General features: G+C 50.8%; 1 protein-coding gene across 1 annotated transcript in view; it reads left to right on the top strand.

The window, feature by feature from the left end:
• Positions 1–15,077: 15,077 nt before the first annotated feature.
• The window catches only part of ARHGEF10 (Rho guanine nucleotide exchange factor 10), a gene marked incomplete at its 5' end in the record, with an annotated part of 88,723 nt that continues 78,561 nt past the window's right edge, over positions 15,078–25,239 (top strand). Inside the window, 3 exon segments of the mRNA XM_082680255.1 lie at positions 15,078–15,180; positions 15,183–15,229; positions 15,232–15,293. Coding sequence (XP_082536381.1) covers positions 15,078–15,180; positions 15,183–15,229; positions 15,232–15,293 — 212 coding nt within the window.

Here is a 25,239-nt window from a genome sequence, read left to right as displayed (position 1 = left end):
GCAGGTGCCCTCTGTCCCCTGGGATGGCCTCCCTCCAGCCCACAGCTCTGCCTGCGGTGCGTCAGCCTCCCCCTCCAGCTTCACCTGCCGTGAAGGGTTAGGCGTTAGGAGAGCCGTTTACTAGTCCTCTGCGCTGAAAGCCAGATGTTTACCTCAGGCAGTCACCTCCTCGCTCCGGGTCAGGCTCGCCTCCCTGGGAGCTGAGATGCTGGACCGGTCCACGGGACCAGCTGGTGTCCATCCTGGAGGCAGGGGGGGCGGTCTACACCCCCCGGATCCAGTGCCCTGGGCTCCTCCAGCCTTCGTCCTCCACTCAGGAAGTGCGCTAGCCAGGAGGGAAGGGAGGACTGCGGGCCTGGGAGGAAGGAGTTGCCTCCGAGTTCTGAGACCTAAACAACTGAAAGACTAGCTATTTCTGGTAACGAGTTGCTTGTGTCTTCAGACCAACTGGGAAGGCCCAGCATCTGAGGGTGCTGAGCCCAGCTGGACCAGGTTTCCCATCGGGGGCTTTCTGGAGATGGTGCATTCGAGCACCCTCCTAGGGGACGTGTCACAATTAGTCATGGTTGCTGAACGAGGTTCGCTCTGCCTGGTGCAGAGCCAGCCAAGACGCTAAGCTGCTGAGGTCTGCAGCAAGATAGTGCTTAACTGCAAGGCAGCCAAGCAAGCAAGCTGGAGAACAAATCCCAGGTCTGCCTCCCAGAAGGCAAGGCGCTGGAGTGCTAATGGGACAGCAAACACGGCAGCCACAATGGGAAAAAGGTGTGTACTCGTCCTTCTGCGCAGGCGTAACTAGGCTCCAGGCCTCTGCACGTTTACAAGGTCTCCAGTGCAGGCGCAGGCCCAGCTGAGGGGCCGGTGGTCCTACCCCATCTCAACTGGCTCAGCCCTAACTCGACACAGCTGACTCCAAGCTCCTGGAGAACAACTCCGACAAACACTTACTGATCAGGCTGCCACGCAAGTCTTCACAACCTTCATTAGGGACGGCAGGTGGAGTGCGTTTAACCCACGGTTCAAGGTTCAGCACCCCCATCTTCTCATCGTTCCTCAACCTCAAGGAAGGGGTGAGGATGCCTCTGGCTACTCCCTGCTCGTAAGGGGCATAGATCCAACAAGGGCTTGAGAAGTCAAACTGTCAAGCACTCATTTGAGTGTATTTTCTTGTTTCTGGTTTGACATTAACACTGATCCCAATAAACAAATTTCACCCAGACACCGCTGTCAAGGTAGCCACAGGACCAAGATTGGTAATTGAAACTGCAAAGACATACCCCTCAGGGGCACAGAGAATACCAGCCAGGGTTAACATTTCGGATTTTTAGGGATCCAGGGAAAGACAAGGGTCAGGTGATCAGCCTGATAGGTTACCAGCACAACCAAAGCAGAAGTCCTTCCAAGCCTGGGAGGTTAGAAACAAAGGACTGACAAGAGAACAGATCCTTCTTATAACAAGTTATTTAAATTGCCTTCTGAAGCATCTGATGTGACCAAAGCCACCACTGCAGCAAACCCACTCACCCTGATTTCTTTCTCGCAGCTTCTGAAAAGCAGCTGAAGATCTGTTGGGGTTCACCTGCCGCTGGAAGAAGTCAGTGTCGGGGGCTGGAACCAGGCAAGGTTTGGATGACCTTGGTCGCGGTTTCCCATCGCATTTCTCATAACGTCCCATCCTGCAGGGATGAAGCCGGTCTCCTGTATGTTTATCCTTCAAGATTTCAGCCTAAGGTTTCTGTGTAACTGCCTTTAAAAGCTTCATTAAAAGGATTTTGCTATGAGTTCAAACTGGGGGTCCAGGTGTAGCAGCACCCAGTCGCTCCCAGGAATCCCACAGTTGTCTCCTGGTGGCAACTGCAGTCCTGGCTAGAGCTTCCCTCCCGGCAGGGAGCAGCTCTCTGTCCTTGGGTTCAAAACCCCAGAATATTTAACAGAGGGCTGAGAATCTCTCTTTTTCTTGGACACCTGACAGCCTCTTTCAGCCAAGAAGTTGGAAGTCAAACCCATATCTTGGTCTCAAAAGTCCTTTGTCTCACTGGTAATGAGGGCGTTGTCCACAGCCTGAAGCAGGGCTCCCGTGTTTAGTTCAAGGTCCCTCAGGTCTCACCAGGATTTCTCCAAGTATTGCGAGAAATTTTAACTCCCTGAGGAAGCACTGTCCAGCAGCGAAAGCAGACAACTCGGGATTCAAAACTCAAGGGTGTGCAAAACAGACCTCAAGTCCAAGATGGTAACCCAACAAGCGTCTGTGGAGAGAGTCCTTAGCAGAGTATGGTTAGGGGCTAGGGATGAATTCCTACAACTTGTTAATTGCTCAATCACGTAACGCACATTCAGCTGTGGACCAGTCAATCACCACATGACCAGCAAGAGCATATTGGCTCATAATGCAAGGAGGCTGTTAGAAGTTCACCCCACGCTTTGCTTATTGGATACTGCATTAAGTTTGGAATGTCTGGCCCCCTGCAGAGCCTGGCCCATACAGGTGTGGCCATCTCTGCTCTCCCCAGCACCCCCCATCCGCCCATCCCCCAGACTCACCCTCTGTGGTATCGCTCCCGGAATCACTGCAGGCTGTTTCTGAGGTTAGAGTGATGGAGCCTGGAGCGTGCAGGTCTGCTCAGGCGGTGCTTTAATGTCCACTCAGCGTCCAGATGCAAAGGCAACCCTGGTGTTTAATTCAGTCCATCTCATCCCAGAAAGGGAGTGAGGCCACCAGGCATGTACGGAAAGCTATCAGTGGTTCTTTCCCAGCCGGAGAAAAGGTTTTCTCAAGGGCTCTCCACACACCCCTATTACTAACAGTCTCAAAACAAAGTTTAGAAAGCCAGATATTTAAAACCAAGTTACCACCACCACCTGTGTTGGTAAGCCCCACCCTTGACTCCCACGGCCACGTCACCCATATGGAAAACAATAATGGACTCGGAGCGATCATTGGTCACCGGCATCATCAGTTACCTGGGGCACCTGAGGATCATCCTTGGTCACCAGCATCATCAGTTACCTGGGGCACCTGAGGCGCCACCTGCTTACCATCAAGAGTCTCAGGATGGGGCACTCTCCCAGCGTCCCTCCTGCCTGCAATATCCACATTTGGGGGGGGGTCCCTCTATCAGGCTCCGCATTCAAGGAGGGGGGCCTTGAGGCCTCCTACCTTTTGCCGAGTCCCTCACGGGGGCCTCCGTTTGGTCCGGCTCTTCCCTGGGTTCAGGCGGCCGCCAGCAGAATAACCTGTTTCATTCTCCTTTGCTCCCTTTTCTCCTGAACCTGGTCCCTGCGATTAAAAACAAAACAAGCAGACACAGACAGACATGAACACATGAAGCCAGAAACCAGAGCCCCAGCCTCCCACCCCGGTACCTCAGCAGCCGCGACCTTTCCTATTGTCCCCCAAACGCCCGCCAGCCGGGCCTCCAGCCACCGTTGGGTCAGGACCATCCAACGATGGAGACGCAGGTGCGGTTCCACTCACCCAGAAAATGTCTTCCTAACCAAACCCAAAAACCGTTTTTCTGGCACAAACCGAAACAAGCACAGAAGGTCGGGGTGCCTAGTGGGGAACTGGGGGACGGCCCTGGAGCCAAGGGACCCGAGGCTCAGGCTCGGCCACCGGCTCCCAGTACCCAAGAAGGGCCACAACCCTCGGGCCAAGGTTCCTCTGGACTCCCTCCCGGCCGGCTTCCAAATCTGTTACCAAACCAAGTTCGTTTTGCTCAACGCACAGCAAACTGAGGTTTGAAGCAAGGAGAGGTTTACTCACAGCCAGACCAAGAGAAGACAGGTAGCCTCAAGCCCACCTCAGCGAAAGCGGGGCCTTGCCGGGTCAGGAATAAAGCCGCTGGGAGGGGTGGGGCCTGAGCTGCGTGGGGCACGTGGGGGCGGGCTGAGGCGGGGCGTGGAGGGGTCGCGGGGGACGTGGGGGGCGGGCTTAGGCCGGGCAGCTATGGGATGTGGGGGGGGGTGGGCTGAGGCGTGAAGCACGTGGGGGCGGGCTGAGGCGGGGCGTGGGGGACGTGGGGGGCGGGCTTAGACCAGGCGGCGTGGGGGACGTGGGGGGGGGGGCTGAGGCGGGGGGCGGGGCGTGGGGGACGTGGGGGACGGACGTGGGGCACGTGAGGGGCGGGCTGAGGCGGGGCGTGCGGGGGCGTGGGGGACGTGGGGGGCGGGCTGAGGCGGGGCAGGGCAGGGTGTGGGGGACGTGGGGGGCGGGCTTAGGCTGGCGGCGTGGGGCACGTGGGGGCGGGCTGAGGCGAGGGGGGCGTGGGGGGTGTGGGCAGTGCGGGGAGGGCGCGGGGAAACGGATAAGGTGCGTAATGGACCTTCTGCGCAGGCGTAACTAGGCGCTAGGCCTCCCCAAGGTCACCAGGTCTCCAGATCTTCGGCAGGCCCAGTTGAGTGGTCAGTGCTCCTATCCAGTCTCAACCGGCTCAGCCTAAGCTCGAGGCAGCTGAGCCTCCAAGCTGCCGGGAAACAGCTCGGGCAAACAGCTTACTGTTTAGGATCCCTGCCGCTTGGAGGACATGAAGTCTTAAAATGACCTTGATTAGTGAGGGCAGGTGCAATGTATTGACTCATTACCCACGCTTTCAGTTTGAGCCTCAAACGAGGGACGTGGCTGTGATCCTTGACTTATAAGGAGGTTTTAAAATGAGATTGCTCACAGGAATAGAGCCTCCAGGAGACGTTCAATTGTTCACGGTCAGTGTCCGGGGTTGAAACCTGGCCCGACTAATAACAGGGTCTGGGTGGGGGCACAGCGTGTCTCATGCCTGCTTCCTCCTCCTGAAACCCCGGGGCAATGCCTCTGACGAGTGTTTAATGACTTAATGTAGGAAAGCAAATATCTCGACTTACTCTCATGTTTTAAACTGACAGCCAGCCCTTCTGAGGATCAGAACCTCAGGAACGGAAGCCTTAAAAGTCATACAACGCAAGTTTAAAATGCGTTTTAGAGCATCACATAAGCAAACAACCTGACCTATAGGGGTTCAGAGAAAGAAGAAACCGCTAGGCGGCGGGGGCTACAACGGAGACAAGTCTTAAGCCCCGAGTTAGATGGGAGCTCTGAGGGCACAGGTGTGGCCTGTATGGTTGTTGACTGCACGAGGGACTTGCGGCAGCTGAAATCCAAGAGCTCCACTCACCAAGCCCCGTACTTCCACTTTGTGGACCAGTAGGAGAAGGGCAGTGATGAACCTCATTCAGGGGGCAGAATCTATCAGCGTGGGTTTAGGGAGAAGGGCTGCACCACCTTCTAGAACTGGGACTTCATGGAGGGAGAAGGGAGCAGACTGGGGGCCAGTTTCAGCAGGAATCCGCCCTGCTTTACTTTGGTGCCTGGCAAAACAATCCCTCAGCATCAGCTGGATGCAAGTAACAGCGGTACAAGCAATAAATAGTGATACAAGTAATAACTAGTGATACAAGCAATAAATAGTGATACAAGCAATAGTGATACAAGTAATAGTGATACAAGCAATAAATAGTGATACAAGCCATAAATAGTAGTATAAGTAATAGTGATACAAGGAATAGTGGTACAAGTAGTAAAGAGTGATACAAGCAATAAATAGTGTTACAAGCAATAAATAGTGATACAAATAATAAATAGTAGTATATGTAATAAATAGTGATACAAGTAATAGTGATACAAGCAATAGTAGTATAATAAATAGTGATGATACAAGCAATAAATAGTAGTGTAAGTAATAAATAGTGACACAAGTAATAAATAGTTATAGAAACAATAAATAGTAGTACAAGTAATAAACAGTGATAAAAGGGATAAGAGCACAGCCACCACCACTCTTTTTCTTCCCCTGTGTCATGAAAGCCTTCATTACATTTACAAGGAAGTTCAGGCTTGACTTTTATTGGTTTTTTCCAATTTTTTTAAAAAGGTATATTTGACATATAGCATTGTATTCGTTTTAGGTGTACAACATAATGATTTGATATATGTGTATATCGTGAAATAATCATCACAGTAATTCTAGTTAACATCCATCCCCTTACATGGTTACAAAATGTTTTTCTTGTGATCTTTTAAGATCTAGTCTCCTAGCAACTTTCAAATATACAATATTGTTAACTTTGGTCACCATGCTGTACATTACATCCCTGGAACTTATAACTGGAAGTCGGTAGCTTTTGACCCTCTTCACCCATTTCGCCCATTCCCCACCCTCATCTCTGGCAACTGTCAATACAATCTCTGTATACACATATATATATGTATACATAAGTGTGTATATATATACACATACACACACACACACACACACACACACACACACTACACCTTCTTCATCCAGTAATATGTTGATGGACACTTGGGTTGTTTCTATATCTTTGCTATTGTAAATAATGCCGTGGTGAACATGGGGCTGCAGATATCTTTTCCAGATAGCGGTTCTGTTTCCTTTGGATAAGTACCCAGAAGTGGGATTACTGGACCATATGGTAGTTCTATTTTTAATTTTTTTAGGAATCTCCATACTATTTTCCACAGTGCCCGCACAAATTTACTTTCCCACCGACAGTGTACAAGGTTTCCGTTTTCTCCACACCCTCACCAACTTATTTCTTGTCGTTTTGATAACAGCCATTCTAACTGGTGTGAGGTGATGTTTCATTGTGGTTTTGATTTGCATTTCCCTGATGATTAGTGATGTTGAATATCTTTTCATATGCCTGTTGTCCACTTGTATGTCTTCTTTTGAAAAATGTCTATTCAGTTTTTTTAATTAGATTGTCTGTTTGGTTTTTTTTGGCTACTGAGTTGTATGAGTCCTTTATATATATTTTGGGTATTAACCCCTTATCAGAAAAACAGGCTGTCTATTCCCCATTGTATTACTGGGGGGAAGTGTGAGATCATCCATCCCATCTCACAGGGCTGAGAAATTAAACACTTTATCCAGTCATCCAACTAGTTGAAGCATGGCTAAGGTGAAGACATACATCTTTCTATTTTCAGCCAAATTCACATTTTATTACCACAGGATGGTGCTTCTTATGAGTAATGTTTAACTAGCTTATCATTTTCCATTAAGATTCCCATGTCTGTTTTCAGAAAAGGAAATGCTTAGGAGATTTTAGAAAATGGTATCGTTTTCCCCCTCAAATTAGTTGGTTGATTTTTTTCATCTTCAGCAACATGGTGGTCTTGTCTAAGTTTCATTTGGGAGGGAAATAGGAAAACCACCATACTGTGAGCATACACTGAGTCATAGCTTTTCCACAAACGCTTTCAAATCTTGGCTGGATCTGACCCAGCAGGGGCCAAGAACCGGAAAGGGTGGGGCTCTTTGTTTTTGAGAATAGCTTCTTTGTTGTCTGCTTGTTAAATAATTCAGTCAGATTTAAATTTGGGGATAATTAGGTGAAAATCAAAAAAGGTAAAAAGTGATAAAAGCTAATTAAAATCTCTGATTTGGGACGTAGTAAGAAAACTGAATCTATTGCTACTAAGGGCTTGCCAGTAAAATTGGCACCTTATGGGGGAGTGTCTGGTAGACGGAGTGTCCCTAAGCTGAAGGTGGCTTCTGACACAGAACTTATCCTGCTCATTAGTTGAAGTTAATATCTGTGACAGTATTGCTCTGATTGTCGCTTTATACCCAGGCAAGCGCACGAAACCTAACAAAGCTACAATACCATGCCTTTGGAACTATAACATAGAACACAGTGTTTCTATCCACATAAGTAAACCAAAGAGAAAAATAGTAGAATTGAACCTGAAATTATTTAAATTTTCTATCAAATGTTGCTGCCCCCAAAGAAGTAAGTTTAATTAGAGAGGAAGGAGGGAGAGCCTTGAGAGTCTGAAAGGAGGCCGCAAGGATGATGAACTCTAACATTCACAGTGTTTCTTTATCACATTAAAACTCACTTCAGGGATTCCCTGGCAGTCCAGTGGTTAAGACTTCGCCTTCCAATGCAGGGGTACCGGTTTGATCCCTGGTCAGGGAGCTAAGATCCCACATGCCTTGCGGCCAAAAAACCAAAACATAAAACAGAAACAATATTGTAACAAATTCAATAAAGACTTTAAAAATGGTCCACATAAAAAAAAATCTTAAAAAGAATAGTCTCTTTAAAAAAAAAGAAAAAACTCACTTCAAATTCTGCCTCTTCTTTACCTTGATATCTGACTCACTTAAAAAAAATGAACTCGGGGCTTCCCTGGTGATGCAGTGGTTGAGCACTTATACACTTAATTTATGAGACTGCAGGTGGTGTTCCCAATACAATGTCCTATCTGTGCCCCCATCACCAACATACAAGAATTCCAGTCGTCCCACAGCCTTGTCGACACTTGGTGTTGTCAGAATTCTCCGCTTTATCATTCCAGGAGCTGCCTCGTTAGTTAATCTTTCGAATAACTACAAGAATTAAACTGTAGTGTGATCTGCTAACACGGTCTAGTGGGAAAGGCAGAAACCAATGCAGCTGACCCTTGAACAATGTGGAGGTGGGAGCACTAACCCCCAAGCCATCGAAAACATGGGTACTGCTATCTCTGCCTCAAAAACAAAGGAAATGGTCCATGACTCGGCCGAGGGCAGGAAGCTGAAACAGTCTGGATGGAATCAGGACTCCACCCCTCGTTCTTTTGATCCCACATATTGTGATCTCTAATCAAACACAAACTTTCCCCAAACTTAGTCAATTTAAAAATCTGTAAAATGAAAATACAGGTACTACGCTTATTGAAAAAGAAAATTTGCATATAAGCAGACCCTTGTAGTTCAAACCCGTTCAAACCCGTTTAAGGGTCAGCTGCAATTATACACTCCAAGCTGCCCATTTCTGTAAAGCAGAGTTTGGGACTTGATTCTGCCGGGGGTCGGGAGGGAACCATCCTAGGTCCCTGAGATTCGGCGTGGCTGCATCCGATCTGCTTTGTGCGTCTCTGGCTGCTCTGCAGAGACTGGCCATCAGGAGGATGAAACTTAAAAAGGGAAAACACAGACACATGACACAGACCAGACTCTGATCCTGAAAGCTGACTGTAGGGCGGGAGAGAGTGTAGGCGGAGAAACGGGCAGGTCTGAAAACACCTTAACCAGGAAGGCACCATGTCAGCTAAGGGAGAAGGCAGCTTTGAGCAGCCAGGCCTCAGGGTGCAGAGCTCGGCACAGAGACAGAGCTGCCCGCTCGCTGCCTGGGGGCAGCAGCCGGGGACCAACCAGGTCCTCAGCCAGATGTTTCAGCAGAGTGATGGCAAGAGAAACAACTTCTACTCACAACACTTCTGACACCAAGCGTGCGGGTTTTTCCGCATGCCAACCAATCCTCCGACGCCAGCTGGGTGTGCTACCATCCACACGGAGTTAGCATCATGTCCTGCAGTTGAGGGCTTGGTGCCACGATGCCCAGCTCCACACACCAGCCCAGGTCTCTCACACTTCTGACTTGGGTCCCCACAAGCCCTTTCTTGGGTTCAGTAATTTGCTCACAGAACTCAGGCAAACACTGCTTACGTTTACTGGTTTATTACCTACTGAGGGATAAGATTAAAGGTTACGGACGAACAGCCAGGTGAAGGGGCACAGAGGGCGAGGTCTGGGAGGGTCCTGGGGGCAGGAGCTTCTGTCCCGGGGAGTTGGGGATGTGTCCATCCACCTGGAAGCTCTCCAAACCCCATAGTTTGTGAATTTGTTTGGAGACTTCATCACGTAGGCACGATCCATTGTTAACTCAATCTCCAGCCCTCTCCCCTCCCAGAGGATGGAGGTGGGGCTGGAAGTTCCAAGCCTCTCATCCTGGCTCAGTATTTCTGAGCCATCCGGAAGCTGCCTCACTAGAACCAACATGCTCCCATCACCCAGGAAGCCCCAGGGTATTGCGGAGCTCTGGGCACGGGCACTGGGGGCAGACACACATCTGTCCGCTAGGTCACAGCTGTGTCACAACAGCCAGGTGGGACGGGGCGCAGCGGGCAGGGGAGCTGGGAATTGAAGCGGTGAGCATCTCAGGTCGGGTTCTGCAGACACACACCCTCGTTCAGAGTTCACGTGAAGGGTCCCAGAAACAGAGGTGGGGCCCGCCTGCAGGCACCGTGATGAAGGTCTGGAAGTCGGGGTGGGGATCTGTGGGGTGGATGGAAGCAGAGACAGAGCAGAGGTCTGAACCTGGACTACAAAGTAACCGCGGTGACCTTGGGCAGGAGCAGGGCGACTCGTCCCCGAGAAAGGCGTTCATGTCCTTCTGGTGTGGACGGGAGTGGGCAGAGGGAGGTCACCCTCTGCCTCAGCAGTTCTAGATACAATGGGAGTCAGCGTCCTGCTGAGAGGGAGAAGCGGTGGTCAGGGGGTCAGCCCCGTGGGATGGTCAAGGCTGGGATCATCCCTGTGGGGATGGGAATGAACCCGAGCTTAGGAAACATCCTCGAGGATCGTCCTGGGTGACGCAGCTCCAGAAACGGGGGAGAACTAGAAGCAGGGACTGCGGGTGGGGTCGGTCTGAGCCCCTCTGTCCACTGCAGCCTCCTTCCTCTCCTCCGCTGCTCGGACCACTCGGCACCAGAATTCCCAGAGCCCGGACACGGTCCTCCCCCACCCCCTGCTCTTCCTAGCAGTCCTGGATAATAAGGTCAAGGTGGCTGACTGCCCAACCCTGAGGTGTGCTGGCCTCTTACAGGACAGCAGGGGCTGCAGATGCCCTACTTCTCACCGGCGGAGAAGCTCAGGCCACCAGGTCAGAAAAACAGATGTACCTACACACAGGAGTGGGGTGCGGGGCGTTCCTTTGGGCTCCTCGAATCATGGCACCTTCCTGACTGCGTGTCTCCTCGGCACTGACGACCCCTGTGCTCACCCTGCTGAGAATCAGAGCTTATTCTGGGCAGGACCAGGGCTCTCCGAGCAGGAAAGAAGCTTCTAGAACAACCGTCCTCCTTCTCTGTCCCTTCTTGGACATTCTTTTCCAGCTCCAGCTCCCCAAACTTTGAACCGTCCTGCCAGAGGAGAGGAGGGGAGGGCGGGATGGAAGGAGGGAAGAGACACAGCGCTCCAGCCCACACAAGTCCAGGTGTCACCTGCTGGCCTCAGGGGAGCCTGCATGTGAACCTGAAGCCCTGGGATGGAGGCCTTGCACCCGGCTCTCGACCCACGTCTGCGGCTGGTGGGCGCTGCCTGCCCTTCTCGGGGCCCTTCCCCTCCCCCGCTGGACACGGAGCAAAGCGAGAAAACAGCTCGGGCCTCATGGCAAGGGCTCTGGGAACAGAACAGCCCTGTCTCCGCCTGGAACAATACTTCCTTCTCGCCCTCCAGATTCCCGTGACGCCAGAAACAGCAGCCGTGGGACCCGCCTCACTGATCTTGCCGGGTTCCTCCGCCTCGTCGCCGCTTCTTGGCTTTCCTTTCCCTCCCTCGCCCCCTCGTGTCTCCTTGGGCTGCCGGCCCTCGGAGGGGACGCGGGTAGGGGCGGGGCGGGGCGGGGCGGAGATGCTGCAGGCAGTGCGCGGAAGGCGAGCGAGAGCGAGGGAGGGAGCGGCCCGGATCAGCGCACAGGGGCTGGGAGCCCCTCCCACTCGCCAGCCGCCTCCGTCCCAGCCCGCTGGTTTGGGGCTGAGCGAAGGCACCCACACACCCACCACGGCGGTCGTTTCCATAGAGACGGACACGCAGCTCTGGGCAGGGGGTGTGCTCCAGGTCTGTTCTCTTTTCACGCAACGCAGTGTGTTTGAGGTTCATCTCAGCTACTGAGTGCAGTTTATTCCTTTCTGTTACTGTCCTTTCTGATACTGTTACACGCAGCGCTCTCCTGTGGGACCAGACCACACTTCGTGGCTACAGCCACCCTTTGATGCAATTTGACTTTTCCCAGTTTTGAACTATGTGCACTGTTTTGAACAGTTAGAACTGTTAACGAATAAAAAAATTCTTTTAATGGTCTTTTTACGGGCTTATGTTTTCCTGTACCTTGAAGGAATACCTAAGAGGGCGGTTGCTGTGCTTGTCCTACGAGAAGCTGCAAAACAAATGTTCCAAATGATTGTACCATTTTACACTCCCATCAACAGTGTGTAGTTGCGATGGTTAATATTATGGGGCAACTGACGGCCATGGGTTACCCTGATTGAACATTTTTTCCAGGTGCTTCCAGAGATTAGCGTTTGAGCCCGTGGACTCAGTAAATGGCCCCCACCCCATGTGCGTGGGGATCATCCAATCAACTGAAGGCTTGAAAAAAACAAAAGACGGAGGAAGGAGGAATTCCCCATTTTTCTGCCTCATTGATGAGCTGGGTCATCTCAGGTCATCTCCTGTCCTCTGACTGGGATTCACACCATCGGCTCCCTTGGTTCACCAGCTTTCCTGAGTCAGATGGCACGTCCTGGGGCTTGTCAGCCTCCATACTTGTGTGAGCCACTCCCTCATATTCAGTCTCTTTCTCTCTCCCCCTCTCCCTCTCCCTCTCTCCATATATGTATATAATATCCCACTGGTCAAAGAGGAAATTACAATGGAAATTCTGATTCTCTTCCACATCAGGGCTTACAGGAAATGGTGATATATCTGAAGAACACTAGAATAAACTAGACAGGACTGGAGGCTTCAATCGGAGTTCTTTCTGCCCCAGCACCATGCCCCACCCACTTCAGCATTGCCCTTCCTGGTGGCCCTGAGCTTAGGGGGTCAACACAGCCATTGTGGAAATGGGGAAGCTGCACTCTGTGCTTCTAGTTATGATGCTGCTGCTGTATTGTCCCCATGGTCCAAAATAGCATGATTTCTGAGTGAAAAATGATGACAATAGCAGCCTCCTGAACTTCCTTAAGTTTCTTAAAATGAACTTGTGAGCCATCTATTAGAAATAGTGATTCAATATGTTTTCTTGCTCCTGAAAAAAAAAAAGTTAGACCCAAATTATATTATGGCTTAGTGAGCATCTACTCTTCACAGACATCATACTGCGTTTTTTATATAGTTCTCCCTTTTAAACACCTTATCTATGATGTAGATATTATTAGTCACATTTTCTAGATGGTGAGATGGAAGCTCAGAGACCTGTGTAAGTCACACAGGATTTTGTTAGTGTTAGAAACCAAAATAGGATCCCCAAATCGACTCCCAATCCCTTGTTTCATCCATATACAGTATAATTTCCCTCTTATCTCTGCTCCACTAGATCAGAAACACAACACGTAACAGGATTTTCCTGTTGTGTGGTGAACAGAACTAATTCACTTGGTCTTTCTACCTCTGTCCACCATGGCTACTAAGAAAATTGGGTAGGAGAACTTTGAATAAGGTACTCAAAGAGCCCTAGGAGAAGAGACCCCAAATAATGTTTCTGATACTAAAGACACCGAGAGGAAGTATCTTTTTCAATTGATTCAGGCTCTAGTATCTTCCCAGGGTGCTCTAAGACAGGTCTGAAATAGTATTTAAAAACAGCTCAGGGGCTTCCCTGGTGGCGCAGTGGTTGAGAGTCCGCCTGCCGATGCAGGGGACACGGGTTCTTGCCCCGGTCCGGGAAGATCCCACATGCCGCAGAGCAGCTGGGCCTGTGAGCCATGGCCGTTGAGCCTGCGCGTCGGGAGCCTGTGCTCCGCAACAGGAGAGGCCACAACAGTGAGAGGCCTGCGTACCGCAAAAAAAAAAAAAAAAAAAAAAAAAAAAAACAGCTCAGTCTTTTTCCATAAAATTAGAGAATGCTAATAATAAACATTGCTAAAATATTCCCTTACCTACTCTTATTTTGTTCCCAACCATTGTAGTCTTTATATGGTAGCTATGATTTATGAGTCACAATTTCCAGGGAAAGAAATTTTACAGAGCATGGGGGCTTTAAAGGCACTCAATGTTCAAATTAGCTTTCTGACATTTAGCTACATGGTCTTCCTTCTATAAACCTAGTGAATGGTACCTTAGATCTTTAAGGTGTCTGGCAGTTCTGACGTTCTGACTTTAAATTACTTCTAGAGAGAGATTCGGTTGAGAGATTTGGGCAGGAGATGGGAGAGGCTTAGGGCATGGCTCATCTGTTTACCTTGTTGACCAGGTAACAGGCAACATTCTTCAGCTGTCATTTTGGTTTGTATTCTTGTTAAAGATGCTTTGTCTCGAGTTTTGTCCTATAGCAGAAATTAGAGCAATAATATGCTTCCTTTTTAAAATTATAAAACAAAGAAATGCTCCTGGCAAACAATTCCAACAGCACAGAAGGAAATTCTTGTTTATCTTAGGCGCTTCTGTGAGGAACCAAGCATATGCGTGGATTTTTTTTTTTTTTTTTTGCCGTACGCGGGCCTCTCACTGCTGCGGCCCCTCCCGCCGCGGAGCACAGGCCCCGGACGCACAGGCCCAGTGGCCATGGCCCACAGGCCCAGCCGCTCCGCGGCATGCGGGACCCTCCCGGACGGGGGCACGAACCCGCGTCCCCTGCATCGGCAGGCGGACTCCCAACCACTGCGCCACCAGGGAAGCCCTGCGTGGATTTTTAACCTCAAATGGGCTCGTAGTATAAGGATGCTTTTTAGGCCCAATAAGCGCTGTCTATTCCAAGGGTGAAAACGCAGGGTCAAGCTCTCCCTCTTACAGCATTGCTTTTTGGCTCTTACAAGATACGGAATTCTAGAACCCATGTTCACCGTCAAGGTAAAGGTGAAAACGAGTGCTTTCCAGTAAAAGGCAAGCTTTAAAAATTGTCTCGGCAATGTGTGAAATCATTGCATTTCCAAACTCCAAACACTTGGCGGGCCTCGGGGCAGCTGACCTTCTGAGGAGCCAGGAACGCCCCTGCTGGCAGGGCCAGCGAGCGAAGGGAGGGTGGGTGCTCTGGGGACAGCGAGGGGGGTGGGGAGATCTAGGGGTGTGATCTGCCCGGCGGACTCTGCCCACGCGCGCGCAGCCCGAGGGCTCCCCGGGGAAGAGATGGGGGTCTGGGGGTCCGGGGGTGCCCTACCGGGCGGCCCCCTGCCCACGAGTGAGCAGCCCGAGGGCTCCGTGGGGAAAAGACACGGGTCTAGGGGTCCTGCCTGGCGCCCCCAGCCGACGTGGGCGCAGCCAGGCTGGGCTTTGAGCCGAAGGAGGGGGTGCGGGTGGCCACGTGGCTCCGCAGGAATGCGCGGGCGCGGGGGCGGGGCGCCGCAGAGGAACGGGCAGGCGCGGCAGCCAGTGGGCGCCCGGCACCATCCAATCCAGCCAATCACGGCGTGTGGGTGGGCCTGACTCCCTGTGGGCGGGGCGGGGCCAGGGCGCATCCCGGGGCCGCAGACAAGAGGAGGGGAGAGGGGTCCTCGGAGGGACGGCGGGCCGGGGTCCTGTCCTGGCTGCAGGGTGAGTGCGGGCCGGGGATGGGCGGAGGTCCTGTGAGTTGAGCGCGGGCGGGGGGCGGATGGCGGATGGCGGGTGGGGGTCCTGCGGGGTGAGAGTGGGTGGGACGCGGGCGGGGGTCCTTGAACGGCGCCTCCAGCGAGCCCACCTATCGCGGGGATTCGGAGTTTCCTTTTTTCCTTTGAAAGTTGCACTTCTGCCTAACTCCCCCGAATTGGCCAGATACCACCGCTCCTTGAAGTCCGGGCTGCCCGCCCGCCCCAGGTTTTGGGTGACTGTGCGAGGGCCACTCGGGGTGCACCTTGCCCCCGGGCACGGACCGTGCAGGTGGCGGAGCTGAGGCCCGGGAAAGCCCCCATTTACCGCGAATCCCGGCGGTAACGGGAGCCGGGTCGAGACCCCGCAGGCTGTCAGGAGGGTGCAGGAGGGACCCCAGGCCGGGGCCCCAGTGACGTTGCAGGAGGAGTGGCGAGTTGGGGTGTTTAGGTGGGGAGCAGTCATGTATATTTTCCGATAGAGGAAAAAGTCCTTGGCCCACTTTAGGGTGAAAATAATTACTATTGTACTTAAAAAACCCGTACGTGTTTCCTCCCCCTCCCCCCATCTTCCATTCCTGGGGAGACTGAAGCGGGTGTGCTGCCAGTGGTCGGCAGGTACCTTGCTCATCCCCACCTGGCCACACCTCCCCTCTGGGAGACCCTCGGTTTGAACGTAAAAATCTGAGTAAATGTTTCAGCTTTTAAAAGGACGTGAACATTCTGAGAAAGCAGCAGACGTACTTGGTGCAATGTAATATTCTTTTCAATTACTAGAGGTAAAAATTGTCATTAACTCAAAATGCAATGGACTTTTAGCTCTTCTTTGGTTGAGCCACAAAGAAAAAAATAAAGTAGTCATCAGTGTTCTGGATTTTGTGCAAGAGTTACTTAATATCCCTTCAGGTAGAACATTGGGAGGGATAACGTTTTCACTGTTCATTTATTGCTTAAAAAATATATTTTGGACATCTGTTTTCTAGGAAATAACTTTTATTATAATGGAAAGATGAGATATACTCTGTGTAATTTAAAAATATAATTTACCCCTTAAGCTCGCACAGTGTTTACTTGATTGGCCCTGGGATATGATTTAGTGGCCGCATGTGCAGTTAGGTGACTCAGTGACTCTTTATGGTTTCCTAATTTCATGTCCATAAGAAAAGTCACTCATAGAAAGTGGTATTTCCTAATAGATTAGTCTCTCCATACAGGCCAGATTCTATCAAAGCAGTTGTAGACATCTAGGGACGAGGTAAAATCCAAAGTTATTCAATATAGCTTTTCATCTTTTAAAAATCGAACTTGACTTTCTCGTTTTACCAAATTTGTCATCTTGATATTTTGACGTGCCGCGTTTTCTCTGCAGTTTTTCTGCTGGGGTTAGAAGAACTTCTTGACTCTTTGGGAATTCTTGGAGATCGAGGGGTTCTGGTGGCATTTGGACCCTGGGCTGAGTTCTGGAACTGCTCACCCCACCCTGGGGAGTCAGGTCCCCACAGAATTTGTTTACTCACTTTGGAAATTGCTGGACCGCAAGTGTGTGGAAATGTGTTTTAAAATAAGGACGTTCTGCATAAGTTAGAGCAAAATAAAAATGCTGTGAGTTTGGCTGTATTACTCTGGAATATCAATAATACAGACCCCTGTTGAAAACTACAGTGTGCTTATTGCACAAGGCATGATAGAAAAGCTGCAACGAAAAATTCACATCTTGGGATATTCAGAGCATATTCATGTATACTTCATACATTATTCATAGTTTGCACAGGTAGAAACATACGTGGAGTGAAACAAGATAGAAGGGGAACATAGATGTTAAACATTTATGGGGTAAGATTACTGCTTTCTCGGTTAAGCCTTCTGGAAGTGTAATTTGAGAAAACGAGGTGGGAAGTTCTGGGAGCTTTGCGGTACAGAGGGGTGTGCAGGTCTGCGGGTGGGGGGCAGGGCCAGCTCTGGGGTGATGGCTGTGAGCAGTGAGGCACAGGAGAGCTGGCAAAGGACCCTCTTATCTGCCACCAGCCCCTACCCACCATACCCCCCCCTCGTTGTCTCTCCTTCCCAACTCAGGCTTTTCAAAGATCCAGACATCAAAGTTTGTTTTTGCTGCTTCTTTGTTTTTGTGTGCACAGTTTCAAAACTTTGATTATAAAAATGAGCAGTCATGGCACTGGTGTTATTCTTTCATTTCCTGTTCTTCTTTATATCATGAAAGTAATGCGTACCTGCTAGTAGAAGGTGCTTTCTCTGGGTTGTTGTTTTATGGTTTCATTAAAGAGTGTTCAAAAGATTTTTTTAAAGTTTTTATTTATTTTTTTTAGGTTTAAAGTGTTTCTCTTCCATGAGCTACGTTCTGATACTAGAAATTACTTTTTGAAGTAAAATGCAGCGCCAAAAGCTTCTCCAGCCTTGCAGTGCCCTTGGGAAGGGGAGCTGTGAAGAAAGGTCATGGGTGGGTGAGGGTGCTGCTTTGCGCTCCCACACAGATGGCTGAGCTAGCCTTCCACCGGGTGAGGGGGGCGGCTGGTGACCTGGTGGCCTGTCTGAGACTCCAAGGGCTTGGCTCAGTGAGTCCCCTGTGACCCTGACCTGGGCATTTAGGAAGAAAACAAAAGGAATAGGTGAGGATGCCCGAATACTCTGTACACTGATAGCTACATGTAGCAGAGGACCTTTCACACGCGAGGTGTGTCAGGGTCCTGAGGGCAGGGCTTTGCTTCTTGGGCTGAGGTTTCGCTCTTTTTCTTGGGCTGGAGGCCAGCAGGCTGTGGGGAACCCGAGCCTCATGTGTGGACATCTTTTTTTTTTTTTTTTTAAGAAAGCACTGTGGACATTCAGACTCCAAAGTCAAACAGATATGAACTTTGAACTTGAGTCATTTCTCAGTGGTGTGGAGAATGGGAGCTGACAGTACTGGAAAAGCTGAGGAGTTTTATTTTGATAAAAGTGTTCTGTGCACACCTAGTGTTTTATTCTGTTATTCGCCTTATTTCCCTGAAGGGAAGATGGGGGGGGTGACTTTAGCTGGTTTCTGACTTGACGGGACGGAGAACATCGAGCAGAAGGGGTAGCGTCTGTGCTGAGGCCGTGCTCAGCGCCCATCTCCACTGGGGTTGGAAGGCCTTAGACCCCTGGAAGGACGCAGGGGAGTTGCTTGGCTGCTTTGCCCTCGGGCCAGGCTCTGCCCTGCTTCAGCAATGGCTTGCAAGGGCTGCTCGAAAGTGTTGGCATCTGCCTGGTGGTGGGGATGGGAGGCGGTGTGGGCCACTGTAGATACTGCCCAGGAGTTCCAAATTTAACCGTGATCCCATCTTGGGAGCCAGAGCCTGCTTCTGGGTGAGGAGTGCTGAGCTCTGAGGGCAGGAATCCGGCATGTTTCTTGCCTCCCTGTGTGTGTAGGTCTGAGCCTGGCCGGGTGGCGGCGCCTGCTCCGGGCTGGGGCTCGTCGTGGGGCTGGCCGCCTGCTCCCTTCCGAGGACGTGGACTTGGCCCCTGGCCCCGGCCGGCCGGCCCTCTTGCTGCAAAAGTGATAAGACGTTGACTGATGCTTTGTTCTCAAGCACTTGACTCCGCAGGTCGCTGGGAAGCGGCCACGTGGGCAGCACCGATTCACGTCCATCAGAGAAGCTTGGGCTGGACATCACCTGCGTGGCCAGGGACTCAGCCAGCGGGGCCCTTCTCCCAGAGCAGTGCCGGGCATGGGCCTCCGTCTCAAAGTTCTTGTCCCGGCTGGCGTGCCCTAGATCGCTTTTCAGTTGGAACCAAAATCAGACTCAGGCTGTTGGGGTCCAGGGTCTGTGGAGGACAGAGTCCCGTCTCAGGCCCAGAGCCGGGGTCTAGAGGGAGCCCACTGGGCCTGCTGCCGGCCTCTGTTCTGCAAGAGCGTTTAGACACGTGCTGCTCCTGGTGATTTAATAGGAAGGAATGAAAGGTGCAGCATTTGCCAGACGACAGAAGTATTTGGGAAACGAATCCCAGGTAGTTGCAGGGGGGAGAGATTGTTTGCAGGGTGTGCGGCCGCTGCAGCCAGTCTGGGCCCACAGGAGGGCATCGGGACCCTGCCTCATCTCCTGCTTGCCCCGGAAGAGCCGCCTCCTTCTCCACCTTCGTGGGAGGAGGGTGAGGACCCCGGGGAAGGTGAGGAGGGTTCACACCAGGGTGCTGTGCCCACGGCTCATTCCCTGCCGGCGCCTGGGTGTGCTCCGTGGCCCCGTTTCCTGGGCGCGCCTGCCGTCTGTCCGGAGCTTCCAGCAGGGAATCTAACGTTAGGCCATCGCCTTAGGCCTCCGTCTCTCCCCTGATGAAATACATTCAATGTCATTTTGTTTTCATGCGTTTTAAAAATCAAGTTCTTGTACTTAAACTTAAAAAAAAAAAGAACGACCTTTTTACAGATGGGAAGAGGTGCAGGTGGTCACGTGCTGCAGCAAATCTGGAAGGGATTTATTAATTTGATGGATATTTAGTGAGCACCTACTGGGTGCTGACTACCAAGTGCCCTCAGTCCCAAGACTAGGCAGTGAGCAGAAGGCCCAGGTCCTTTTCTCATGGGGCTTGTGTCTTGTGCCCGGGAGACACTGTAGACAGGAAAGTAGATAGTACTTTAGATGATGATAGAAATAAAGCAGGAGACAGGCCTGGGGGTGCTGGGGGAAGGGGCCTGTTACTCACGAAGATGGCAGGTAAGGCCTCACCGGGAAGGTGATGTTCGAGTGAGGACCTGATGGAGAGTGACAGCTGCGCTCATGTCCACCCAAGAGCATTGCAGGCGGAAGGAGCAGCCCGTGCAAGGGCCCTGCGGCAGGAGTGTGTTGGGAGCAGCAGGAAGGCTGGTGGCCGCAGTGCTGAGTGATGGAGGCTGAGGCAGGGCTCCACCTTGGGGAGGAAACAGTGACAGACAGGGGTGCGAACGCTGACTGTGCTTTCATGGGGCCTGCTGGGTGCAGCCTTGAGAAGGTTACAGAGGAGCAGGAATGGGGGAAGGGAGGCCAGTTACGAGGCTTTTACAGAAACTCAGGCAAGAGACGGATGGTGGCCATGGAGGGAGGGAGAGACGGCTCACCTCATTGGGGATGTGCTCTGAAGGTGGAGCTGACAGCATTTGCTGGTGGATTAGATGGTGGGGGGGGGAGAGAGAGAGAGAGAGAGAGGGAGGGAGGGAGGGAGGGAGGGAGGGAGGGGGAGGAGAGAGGGGGTGTGAACAGATATCTTTGTGATATCCTGTTTTTGTTTCCTTTGAATAAATACCCAGAGATGGGATTGCTGGGTCATATGGTAGCTCTATTTTTTATATTTTTGAGGAACCTCCATACTGTTCTCCCTAGCGGCTGCACCAATTTACATTCCCACCAACAGTGCACAAGGGTTCCCTTTTCTCCACACCCTCACCAACACTTGTTATTTCTTGTCTGTCTGTTGATGGCCATTCTAACAGGTGTGAGCTGATATCTTATTGTGGTTTTGATTTGCGTTTCCCTGATGATTAGTGATGTTGAGCATCTTTTCATTTGAATTTCTTCTTTGGAAAAATGTCTATTCAGTTCTTCTGCCCGTGTTTTTAGAAATCAGATCGGTGGTTTTTTGGCTATTGTGTTGTATGAGTGCTTTATGTATTTTGGACATTAACCCCGTATTAGATAGATAATTTGCAGATACTTCCTCCCATTCTGTAGGTCGTCTTTTCACTTTGTTGATGGTTTCCTTTGCTGTGCAGAAAGTTTTTAGTTTGATGTGGTCTCGCTTGTTTATTTTTGCTTTTGTTACCTTTGCTTTTGGTGTCAAATCCAAAACCTCATCACTAAGACTGATGTCAAGGACTTTATCACCTGTGTTTTCTTTTAGGAGATGTATGGTTTCAGGCCATACATTCAAGTCTTTAATCCAGTTTGAGTTAATTTTTGTGTATGGTGTAAGGTAGTGACCTAGTTTCATTCTTTTGCATATAGCTGTCCAGTTTTCCCTGCACTAATCATCGAAGAGATTGTCCTTTCCTCTTTGACTGTTCTTGCCTCCTTTCTTGCAGATTAATTGAACATATACACATGGGTTTATTTCTGGGTTCTCAGTTCTTTTCCATTGATCTATGTGTCTATTTTTTTGCCAATACCATTCTGTTTTGATTACAGTAGCTTTGCAGTGCAGTTTCAAGTCAAGAAATGTGATGCCTCCAGCTTTGTCCTTCTTTCTCTTGGCTATTTCTGTGTTTCCATACAAATTTAAGGATTGTTTGTTCTATTTTTGTGAAAAAAAACCATGGGAATTTTGATAGAGATTACATTGAATCTGTATATTGCTTTGAGTAGTGTATAGACATTTTAATGATAGTAATTCATCCAGTCCGTGAGCACAGAATATCTTTCTATTTATGTGTGTTTTCTTCAGTTTCTTTTACCAGTATCTTATAGTTTTCAGTGTATAGGTCTTTTGCCTCCTTGGTTAAATTTTTTCCTAGATTTTTTCTTTTTGATGCAATTGTAAATGTGATTGTTTTCTTAATTTCTCTTTCTGACAGTTCATTATTAGCATATAGAAAGGAGACAGGTTTTTCTATATTGATTTTGTATCTTGCAACTTTACTGAACTTGTTTATTCTAACAATTTTTTTGGTGGAATCTTTAGGGTTTTCTATATATAATGTCGTCAGCAAATAGTGACAGTTTTACTTTTTCCTTTTGATTTGGATGCCTTTTATTTCTTTTTCTTGCCTAATTGCTGTGTCTAGGACTTCCAATACTATTTTGAATAAAAGAGGTGAGAGTGGGCATCCTAGGCTTGTTCCTGATCTTAGAGAAAAAGTTTTCTGCTTTCCATTCTTGAGTATGATGTTAGATGTGGGTTTGTCCTAAATGGCCTTTATTATGTTGAGGCACATTCCCTCTGTACGCACTTTGTTGAGAATTTTTGTTTTGAATGGGTGTTGAATTTTGTCAAATGCTTTTTCTGCATCTATTGAGATGATAATATGATTTTTATTCTTCTTTTTTAATTTATTTTTTATTTTATGTAATTTTAGAATTTATTTTATTTTTGGCTGCGTTGGGTCTTCGTTGCTGTACTTGGGCTTTCTCTAGTTGCGGTGAGTGGGGGCTACTCTTTGTTGTGGTGCACGGGCTTCTCATTGCAGTGGCCTCTCCTGTTGCAGAGCATGGGCTCTAGGCACGTGGGCTTCAGTAGTTGTGGTTCGCAGGCTCTAGAGCATGGGCTCAGTAGTTGTGGTGCATGGGCTTCATTGCCCCACGGCATGTGGGATCCTCCTGGACCAGGGCTCAAACCCGTGTTGCCTGTATTGGCAGGCAGGTTCTTAACCATTGTGCCACCAGGGAAGCCCCTGTCCTTCATTATTTTTTAAAATATGGTGTATCACATTGGTGGATTTGCAGATGTTGAACCATCCTTGCATTCCTGGAATAAATCCTTTTCACTTAATGTTGAATTTGGTTTGCCAGTATTTTGTTGAGGATTCTTGAATCTGTGTTTATCAGGGATATTGGCTTATAACTTTCTTTTCTTGTGACATCTTCATGTTCTGCAACTTTAGTGAATTTTATGAGATATGTACAGAACATTCCATCCAAAAGCAGCAGAATGGACATTTTTGTTAAGCACACATGGAACATTCTCCGGGATAGATCACATTAGCTGACAAAACAAGTCTTGATACATTTAAGAAGACTGAAATCATATCAAGCATCTTTTCTGACCACGATGGTGTGAAACTGCTAATCAACCACCAGAAGAAAGTGGGAAGATTCACAGAAGGTGCCCATCCCTGTGGCTTGGCTGCCATAGTTGCACTTTCTGTGCCGTCTCCTTTGCCTCCCCCTCCTCATTCCCATCATCATTGTGGTCATGAGCCCAGCCTCTTGCCCTACAGCCTCCTGGGGGATGGCCTCCATCCACCTGGCCCTCCTCCCCGATGCCCTGTCCACCTGATGCCAGTGTGACCTTTTTTTTTTTTTTTTTGCGGTACGCGGGCCCCTCACTGCCGTGGCCTCTCCCGTTGCGGAGCACAGACTCCGGACACGCAGGCTCAGCGGCCATGGCTCACGGGCCCAGCCGCTCCGCAGCATGTGGGATCTTCCCGGACCCGGGCACGAACCCGTGTCCCCTGCATCGGCAGGCGGACTCTCAATCACTGCGCCACCAGGGAAGCCCCAGTGTGACCTTTTAAAAAGGCAACTCTGGCCACATCAGTCCCTGATCAAACACCTTCCGTGGCACCTTCCGAGCTGAGGCTCTGACCTGGACAGGCCCCACCTCAGGCCACAGCCTCCTCTGCCTGCCCTTGCCTCGTGCTGCTCTCCCCCCAGTCTTCCTCAGGAAAGCTCTCTCTGCTCCCCACACTGAGTCTGCACTCCGGTTCTGTCCTCCTTCCTCCCGTCCTAGGGGAGTCTCAGCCCCCTGCAGCAGGGCAGATGTGATTGCAGATGCTGCCTGGACACAGCCCTCCTTCCCACCCCACAGTGGTCCACAGTGTGGCCCAAGCCAGTGCTGGGTGTGTGGACAGTGCCAGCATCCCAGGGGACGGCGACTGTAGGGTGGGACCAGGTGGAGCCAGGCCGCCCCACACCTGGGCTGAGCTGCTGCCCCTGGACGCGTGATGAAAGGCTCCAGGGAGCTTTGCAGGGACAGTGGCTTCGTCTGCATCCGACTGCTGTAATTACACATTCGCACAGCACACTTCCTTCTCTGTGGAAGAATTCCATTGTGTTTCCTGTAAGTAACGGGAACTCCTGCTGGAATATGAGCCCCTCGGCCAGGGCCCTCACAGTCCGTCACCCTTGACCTTGACCCACGTGTCCCTGCAAGGAAGGCAGGGGGATGGACGTCAGCTCCAGGGTTTTCCCAGGTTCCTTCCATTCCTGAGGCTGGATGTCCTTGTCTGTAAGAATTGTTTCTGAAAGTTGGGATTCACATCATGCAAGAAATTGCTGCGCGTGTGGGTCACAGGAGGAGGGGTGGGGCGTTTGCTGCCGTCTTGCCTCCTCGCCGCCCTCCTCCCCTGATCCCTTGGGGTGATTTGGTGCCTGTTTGCTCTGCGTCCTTGGTCAAGTCCTGAACTGCCAGTGGCTGGGGTGCTCTGTGCCTGTCCTTGGAGGGGCATGTGTGGCGGGGGAGGTGACAGGGAGGCCTGGGCAGACAGAGGACAGGCTGCAGCCCAAGAATTAATCAGAGGAAGAGATGCCCACCAGCCGACTGAGAGGGCACAGAATGTCACACACGGAGACGCAGAGGCCAGTCCGGTGGTGACCCCCTTGCAAGAGTAACTTTGTCCGGTTTTGTTTTATGAATATAATACCCCCTTTGATGGAAACATTTCTCAAGGACACTGCCAATTAAAGACAGAACTAACTGCGTCCTTGGTAAGTTTTGCGATGAAGCCACGGTGCTTTTTGTCTAGGTGGTTTTGAGGTTTTGAGAGAAGGCTCTCAGGCCGGATTGTGTGGCCACGGACAACCGTGTGGGGGGCCTTGGATGCAGGCAGGCTTCAGGAGTCCGTGGGGCGTGAAGCGTTTGTGCTGTGAGTCTCTGGGTGCCTTGGTCCTCGGGGGGCAGCGGGGCAGGTGTCTTCCTGATGCTTGAGTCTGGCTCGGGGCGCGTGCATCCCGGCTGATGTGGGCCTGCGGCTGGGGGCAGGGCCTGCTGGATTCTGGAGGGACCTGGCACAGAACAGCAGCAGTGCAGGCCAGGCCAGTCCAGGTCAGTCCAGTCCAGGCCAGGCCAGTCCGGTCCAGTCCAGGCCAGTCCAGTCCAGGCCAGTCTGGTCCAGGCCAGGTCAGTCCGGTCCAGGCCAGTCTGGTCCAGGCCAGGTCAGTCCGGTCCAGGCCAGTCCAGTCCAGGCCTGGCCAGTCTGGTCCAGGCCAGTCCGGTCCAGGCCAGTCCAGTCCGGTCTGGGCCAGGCCTGGCCTGTG

The sequence above is a fragment of the Grampus griseus genome (genome assembly GCF_964374135.1).
Source record: "Grampus griseus genome assembly, chromosome: 21".
Classification (NCBI taxonomy): Eukaryota; Metazoa; Chordata; class Mammalia; order Artiodactyla; family Delphinidae; genus Grampus; species Grampus griseus.
This window is presented reverse-complemented; position numbering and strand designations above follow the sequence as displayed.